We start from the raw sequence: 8,730 nt of genomic DNA on the forward strand, positions 1-8,730 counted from the left end.
AGTGATAAGGAGCGATTGGATAAAGTGGAAAGTTGTCATGATGTGTGTTCAGCTCTGCCCGTGCTGTTGGATGTGGTCAGAGGTCCCGAACGTCTTCCTGCAAACGAGGCGGCACAGGAAATGCTGAGAGGGAAACTACGCATTCTGCAAGCTGACAGCACCGAGGTCAACGCTCTATTCATGGTACAGCTCACAGCCACACACACACACACACACACACACACGCCTACCAAGCCTATATTCAGCTCCTGGCATTTGAAGTTGTAAAAAGTCAATTTCCTCCATAAAGTATGAATGAAAATGTTTAGGTTAAAATAATACTTCACAAGTATACTTTAGTAGCTACAATTCGGTAGTTTCATTCTTCATAGAAAGTAGTGGTTGTGGTCTACTTTGGTTCATGTCACCATGGATTCCAGTGGTGAGTTTTCAGATCAGGAAAAAAAATATCTAAATGCCCTGAGAAACCTCTTTTACCACTCCTGCGGCATAATCCTCTTTCCCACTGTCCAGCAGTACTGTCTGCTCAGCATGTTCCAAACTCAAAATATTTAATGTGACTAAATATACAACTTCCATGTGTAAAGACTATTAGAATAAATACTACGCCCATTAGTTAAAAAGAAAAAACATATGGACTACAACGAATTTTTAACTTTTCATGAAACAGTCTCAGTTTAATACTGATGCCTCTTTATGACCTACATAAACTAAAAAGACCATCAGTGAGAATATATTTCTATATATTACAACAATATTAAAGTTGTAGTAGGTCATTTTTATAAAAATAACTTATAGTTGCTGACAGATAATCTGTGAAATTGAATTATTACACAAGTTGAAGGTGATGCTTGAAACAAAAAAAGACTATATTCACATAAATTAATATTTCTTTGTTAAACCTTCTTCATTTTTCCATTTGTAGGAGTTGTCCACTCACCTCATCTCCATCAGCAGTGAAGAAAAAATTATTTTTGTGACATTCAAAACATTTGAGGAAATATGGAAGTTCACCACATATTACACGATAGGTAGGTTTGGACTGCAGTAAGGCAGCTGTCAGTAACAATGGGATTCTTGTATTTGCAATAAGGCAAAAGTGCAAATCATTTAAGTGATATTTATGAAGTGACTTTTTTTGGAGTCAAGTGTTGCATTTAAGTTAACTATTAAAAATGATGATGCCAGTATCCAGTTTAGAATACGATTAAATTCATTCATCATCTCTGTCCTCCCCTCCAGGTTTCTTGGGTCAGTGTATGGAGAATCTGTTGTTAGACCAGAAGTTTTGGCTCAGTTCTTTAGAGGAGGACGTCGCTATTGAGGTTTCCATTCAGGAGGACACGCTAAACCTAATGTACAAAGGCATCCTCATGCAGGAAGGTAGGTGATAAAATCCAGTCTCTGCAAATAAATGGCCTGCTGGGCTGCATTGTTGCATAAAGGGAGATGCATATTTTTTAGGTGCTAAAGTAACTATAGCATCGAGTACTGGCTGATATTAATATTAAACATAATATATATATATGAAAATATTACTTCCAGTATTTGGATAAATAATCTGAACTCAATGGTCCACTCACTAGCTTTTTTCACAGCTTTTAACAGCATCTCACAGCTTTCATCAGTTTTGGAAATTAACCAAGAACAAAGTCACATGGACTGACAGGAAACTTTTTCCATACCAAATGTTTTTTTCCTAGGGTGGCAAGGTCATGACCCGCCCTACTCTGCCTCTGATTGGCTAGTACTTGTTGCCCTTATTGCTTTGATTGGTTAGGTTTAGGCATGAGGACTAAGATTGGTTAGGGTTAGAGTAAGAATTATTATATATATATATATATATATTTATATATATATATTGCTTTTATCTTTTAACCATCTTCAAAATGTGGTTGTCTTTTCAACATAGACTAGCTTAGCACATAGCATATCTGAGTACAGGAAAGTTGACAGAGGTTCTAGCCGAGGCTTGCTCAACTGTTATTGGAGCACAGAGCAAAAAGGGGCAGGGCTTAGGAAGTTTTCACAGTTGACAGTATATATTATGGACAGAGCTTCCCGGTCTGAAAAGTGAACCCAATGCAGAACTGTGAAAAAGCACTTTTACACTATGTGCCACATTCACCCTTTCACACAGTGATGGCAAAGCACATCGAAAAGAAACTAATGCTTTCATACACATTCACACACCGATGCACGGCATCTTGCTCAGTATCTTGCTCAATACTTCGACATGTGGCACCAGGAGTCCCCCGACTCCAACCAACAACTTTCTGATTAGGGGACAACCTGCTCTGCCTCTGCGCCACAGCTGCCCCTGATGAGTTTAGGGTCTCGGTTGATAGTTTCACATCATCTTCAATACATTATGATGTTCATTTAGTAAATTATGATCTAATTTAGAGTAAAATAAACAATAAAGCGAAAATAAATAAATGTGCTTTTGGGCGAGGCTACCTTTTGATTGACAGGTCATTCTCAGTTAGGCCTTCCAGTGCAGCACGAAAACTTGATCAAACTATCAAACTAGGCTGTGCTGATCATATATGAAGCTAGATTGTGTTACTGCATTGCCTATTTCTCACAATAATGTTTGTGACCAGGCAAGCCACTATTGTTTCCGGCTAAGGACGAGTCCAAACTGCGCAGTCAATGAGCACAGATACACTCACAGTACATCACATCTGCTGGCTCGTGTTGGCTCAGTTTTACTGTCATAGCAGCGGCCAAAACGCCGAACTTAAGGCTTCAGAATGGTACTCCACAAAACCAATGGGTGAAACAGGACACAACCTCAAAACACCTCTATTTTAACAATTGACAGTATTGGACTGGGCTTCTGGGTCTGAGAAGTGAAGCCAGTGTGAAAGTGTCTTAAACATGCATTCCATGGACTGCACAAAAAGAAGTCTGATAGTATTGAGTTCAATCCAAGATTGTTTCTACATTGATGGGAGAGCTTTTATCATTATATTTGTCTTTTTGTGACGTTAAAATAAAAAACATATAATACTAATGGAGTGTCTCTGTGTCCTCAGGTTCATTGTTTGCTAGTTGCAGTACCAACCAGATGTTTGACAGCTCCACATCTGGAGGTGACCTGTACCTGGAGCAGGGAGACATAGCCCAGTTTGAGCCTCCCTTCCTGGGCTCTGGGTGGACCGTCCTCTGCCTGGCAGATGGAGCTCGAGGCACTGCACCCAAACCTGCTCTCGAGCCCGTCATCCCTTTTCATCAGTAAGTTCATATGCAGGGCTTAGGACATACATTAGGAGATATGATGTGTCATGTTTTGTAGTCACATGATCCCATCTGTCCACAGATGGTTTCTCAAAATCGGTGCAGACAGCATTTTAGTTGGTGATGGGAAACCTGCCTGTGACTTCCCTCTGCAGTTTGGTAAGTGCAGTAAACTCTATTTAGGATAGTGTACATATAAAAGAGAGAAAATATGACACAATGGAAAAAAACTAAATGAAGGTATGGGTTGTAAGAAACACCACTTTTAATTTCCCCAATGATATTGTACTTAAGATCATAAACCCTACTGAAACTTGTATGATACCTGTCCTGTGTTCAGCGAGAGGAACCTGCCTGGCCACAATGGAGTATGATGCAGAGGGCCCAGACGAGCTCAGTGTCGCACCCGCTGATCGCATCATCATCGTGGGACTTCTGGTGTCTTGTTTTGATTGGTTCACAGGAAGGAAGGAGTCGACAGGAGAAGTAGGCCTGGTCAAGACAAGCTTGGTGAAACCATCTAGTGATATTTACGAGTGAGTGTATCACCATTAATACTGTTAGCCATTTTAACAAAACAGGCATTCAACTATTCTGCAGTAGAGTATGAAGATACTGCATCTTGTTCTACTCTCTGTCACCCTTCCAGATCAGAAGATATTTTTTTGGATGGAGAAAAAGGGAATTTCTTCAGTCTGCAAGAGGACAAAGTCATAGAGGAAACTACTGCCTTATTGAAGAAGAAATCTCAGAATGATATTGGTCATAACTACAAACTAGGTAAGACAGAAAGTGAAAGGACTCAAAAGTCACACTGATTCATATAGATTTTCCATCTCCATTTTTTGTGTCTGTATTATGTAAGATACATGTCTAATGTAGTTAAAGGTTGTATTTTGGGACAAAAATCAAAGTATGTCCACTGCCTTTGGGGACCACACATCACACATTTCATCAATCCATCCGGTAGTTGTTGACATATTAAACTGAATAAGTGAAAACCTTTTGCTGGCACTAGATGAAGAGTCAGGGCATTACTATAAACCATTAGGATCCATCAAATGGCATTATGGATATCTGTGTCAAATTTCATCACAATCAGTTCAGTAGTTGTTGAGATGATGTTTGCTGCAACAAATGGAGCATCATCTGGCAAAGCACTGGACTGTTAAGTTAAATATGCGCAAAACACACATTCCAGGTAGATTAACTTGTAATTCTCTGGTTCTACTCCTGAATGTCAAAAATCAAACAGGACCTTTTGGATCATATTACAACTTCTGATATAACGAATAATGCCTTGCTCACAGTATTGCAATATATCGTAATATATATATTGCAATATTGTACAATACCTACTAATACTGTGAGCGTTTAATCATAGCCCCTGTATCCTGATATGTATCATATCACCATATTCACCAGCGTCTTGGACCATTCCTGATTTATGAATAAAAGTTTTTACTTATCAAGGTTTTAGGGTGTTCTCTCATTCACTTTCTTGTACTTTTTGTTGTTCAATCAGATATGATCAGTTACAACTCTGGAAAGAAAACATCACGTAAGTTTTGCTATTCAAATGTAATGCACATGTTTTTGATTTTATGAAAGTATCATGTTTCCTCTGTATTCAAACATCATTTTTTTCCCACCTAATATTTTTCTGCAGTCAGCTCTTCAAGCAAAGTCGATACACAGCTGCCTAACCTGAAAAGAAGTATTCAGAGGATTCTTGATCAATCAAAAGACTTGCACTCAGATTCCGTTGTGACTATGAACGGGACTCTGGAGTACTCGGCCCTGGCTACAGAGGCAAAAAACCCAAGCCCTCCCTGTTACACAGTTCACCCAGTTGTAGAAGGAAACAACAACACTGAGAACTTCATTCCCCTCTTCTCTTTTTTGGAGGGACAAAACTACAAAGAAGAGTTTGGCGTCCTGTACAGACTAAGTTCTGAGCTCCTTGCCTCCTCTACCTTCACTGGTCACTCTGAAGAAGATGAGCTGATTGCCTTCCTGGGTGTTGCTAGAGAAACAGCCAGGAAGAAGCGACTCTTTTGGTCACAGACTCGTTTGTGCTTTCTGTTGGGTAAGCTCTGTGCCGGGAGGTCAAAATTCAGCCAGGCCCGGGTTTACTTTGAGGAAGCACTCAGTGTGCCACGAGAAGTCTTCACGGACCTCAGGCTGTTGGGCAGCATCTATTCCAACCTGGCTGCCGTATATCTTTTGCAGAAAAACACTGAACGTTTCTTTGCTGTGACAGAGCGACTTGTTGCCTTGCTATTGGGAATCCCAGACTGCCTAGAAAGCTTAGAGGACAACTCTGCCCTTAGATACATCCTCAAGAAAGCTGTCCTCACTCACAACAAAATGGCAGAGGCTCGGGCTTGTTACTTGTTGGCGAAGCACCACTGGACTCATACTGAGGGGGTTCGAGTTGTTCCTTATCTTGAGAGACTACTTGTTCTTTGTGGTGAAGATCAAGGAACATGGAGCATCTCTCCCAGTCACGGATACGTGACCCTGGGAAGGCTCTACAGCGAACTCCAACTTCCCCACCTCAGTGTCAGTTCGGCCAGGAGAGCTTCTCTGCAGTCTTCTGCTACACTGGTTGACTGTCTTAGCAGCATGGTTCTAGCTTTGGACAATGTCAACAGACTGTATGGGATCACAGAACAGGAAGCCTTTATCCCACCTCAAGTGGCTCCATATTTCCACCAAGCCCTCTCTTCTACCAAATTCCAAGGAGGAGGAAGTGACCAGTATCATATTTTGAGCCATCAGCTTACTGTTTGTCTCGGTCAACTCTTTTCCAAGCACAGAATGGTTGGACACGCTATCTGCCATATGCATAACCTCATCAACAACAATCCACCTTCACGGCAACTCTTCAGATCTGTCACAGAAAGAAACAGTTCCCTTATCTGGCTGGCATGGCTTCACATTGACAACCATCAGCCAGATGTTGCTTTGGATATTCTGGACTTAGTCCTAGCGTCCATGCCAGAACACTGTACTACCCCTCAGGAAGGTCTGTGTGTTTCTTTGGCCTTATGTGTTTTAACAAAAACAGTTACAGAGTGGCACAGTGGCCCTGGTTCAAGTTAGTACTTTCCAGGAACTAAGAAGCTAAGGGAAGTGAAAATGTCCAATATGGGCATTCTTGGTTGCAAGACATGTAACTCAACAAAAAATACGCAGTCCACCATGTTGAGCCACCATGTTTCTACAGTAGCCCAAAACAGACCAACTAAATACTGGCTGTAGAACAGTTTTTCATGGCCAGCATAGTTTTCTAGAAGGCGAGCAGTATTCAGTTGTTTGCAATCTACAACTTCACCGCTAGATGCCACTAAATCCTACACACTGGTCCTTTGCTAAGCAACTGTATTTTATATATTAAAATACATTACCTTTGTTTTTCCTGTTCACTGACGATAGCTAGCGAACTTCATAGCTAATCTAACTAAACTAATCCAAAGATTGATAAAAGTACCCCTAGAGCCGGGAATTATTGAAGTTCCACTTGACTGGTGCCAAGGTTAGGGTGAGAGGTATACAGGTGTTGCTCTTTGAACTAAATAAATTGGCCAACATTTTACAGATAAACTAGCAACTAGGTAAACATATGATTGATTGAAGAACAATATGCAGTGTGAGATTTAATCATCAGACCTAAATGTGTTTCATTTAATACAAAGGTGTGGTCCTCAACATGCGTGGTGTGGCACTTCGATGCATGGGTGACCTCCGGAGGGCAGCAGAAAGCTACCAGGCTGCCGTCGACATCTGCCAAGAGTATGAGGACATGCCGAACTGGGCTGTAGCTCAGGCTAACCTAGGTAAGACAGCGTATGCTTCTTATCAGACGTTTCCTCGGTGGACTGTGAGCTGACTCTGTGCTTCTTCATCTTTATAAAGGGCTGTTATGTGTGAAGGCTGGAGCTAAAAGACTAGCACAGAGACACCTGACTGAGGCTGTGCAGCTCTTCTCTGAGCTTCATGAAGTAGGTCATGAGGCAAACTTCATCACAGTGCTGCTGGAGCTGGGACAGCACTATTTGAAGCAGCACCAGCTGGAGTATGGGAAAAGTTGCTACGAATGGGCTCTGCTGCTGGCTATAAATGCCAGCCTGTTAGACTGTAAGTATGCAAATCACACCTCTATCCCAAAATTCCACTGGGCATGGCCATGACATGTTCCTGCTCCTCTATGGTCACCGGAGCTGATTGCACCCTTTGCAACAATGCTATAAATCCTGAAATGCTCTCGGTGGGATTTGGGCACATCATGGAGCCAAACAGCACCATGCCCAGTGGAATAACATTTGTTTTGTTTTGTGTGCTTCTTTTTCTCTTTTCAATAAACTGGACCGGACAATAATTAATTTGCCAGGTCAGCTCACTGCAACCAAACACCTTTGCCATCTGTATGGGGGTGAGAGTCCAGACCAGGCCCAGTGTATCATCTATAGCCAGCACCAGGTAGAACTGCTGAAACGCACAGGAGATAGAGGAAAGGAGGGAGAAGCACTGGAGGCCATCGGCCAGCTCTACCTCTCTTTGGGCACAGAAAGGTGTGTGTGTGTGTGTGTGTGTGTGTGTGTGTGTGTCTATGGCTAGAATAGGTCAATGTCAATATCTAATGATTAGTTTGATTTTAGAGTTTGGATCAACAGGGCTAAAGTCTTTCAATGTTTTCAGGGCATACCGGGCGGCTCTCGACAACACCAAGAGCAGTTTGGGTATTTTCATCGACCTGGGCTACAAGGAAAAGGAGGCCTATGGTTGGCTGCAAGCTGGAAAGATCTACCACTTACTGGAGCAGACTGAACTGGTGGACCTTTATGTTCAGGTCTGAGAGCAGCTGTGGACAATGATTTTATGTCTGTCAGTTGCAGCACAATCTAAACTCATCTCTGATTTATGCTAAGTCTGGCCTGTATTTTTAATTCCCCTGCTCCATGTTTAACTCAAATGCTATTGAATGTCTTGATAGTAATAATACAGTATAATGTATATGGACAGCGATTTCATGTCTGTGGCGGCTTGTTAATTGACGGAGGGTGCCACAAAGCTTAATTCAGAGTCAGCAATCTGAATAAATAATTAAAGCTGCAAGCAGCGATGAACGGGCCCTCGCACTCCACACAACTCGGGGTGTTCTGCGGCAGCGTCACTTTGGGCCGCGTGGAGATGTGTTCGAAATTCGCCAGTTGGCCTAAACAGTTGAGTATGTCATTTTCGTGTACAGTCCCACCCTGAACACGGTGTCACAAGCCCTTCGATGTGTCATGCGTCCTAATCTCATGAACTTCACTATTGTTGTAGTGAAGAGGGGCGCCCGCACTGAACACGCTAGTGCACATATTCAGGATATAGTGATAGGGCTCTACTGGCACAGGAGTTAGCGGCTGTGATGCGGATTGATGGATTTGATTTCCATGACTTTCATCGGTTGTGGCCCGCACGTGGTTCAACGGCAAC

General features: G+C 42.1%; 1 protein-coding gene across 1 annotated transcript in view; it reads left to right on the top strand.

The window, feature by feature from the left end:
* LOC118338136 (SH3 domain and tetratricopeptide repeat-containing protein 1) overlaps positions 1–8,730 on the top strand; it is a gene marked incomplete in the record, with an annotated part of 27,931 nt that overhangs the window by 10,196 nt on the left and 9,005 nt on the right. Inside the window, 13 exon segments of the mRNA XM_035675366.1 lie at positions 53–183; positions 926–1,031; positions 1,243–1,383; positions 3,042–3,240; positions 3,326–3,402; positions 3,584–3,779; positions 3,893–4,023; positions 4,769–4,804; positions 4,913–6,274; positions 6,945–7,085; positions 7,165–7,386; positions 7,640–7,820; positions 7,948–8,098. Of these exon segments, the coding sequence (XP_035531259.1) occupies positions 53–183; positions 926–1,031; positions 1,243–1,383; positions 3,042–3,240; positions 3,326–3,402; positions 3,584–3,779; positions 3,893–4,023; positions 4,769–4,804; positions 4,913–6,274; positions 6,945–7,085; positions 7,165–7,386; positions 7,640–7,820; positions 7,948–8,098 (3,074 nt within the window).

Source organism: Morone saxatilis, unplaced genomic scaffold (assembly GCF_004916995.1).
Source record: "Morone saxatilis isolate NCDOM2014 unplaced genomic scaffold, NCSU_SB_2.0 Contig4, whole genome shotgun sequence".
NCBI lineage: Eukaryota > Metazoa > Chordata > Actinopteri > Moronidae > Morone > Morone saxatilis.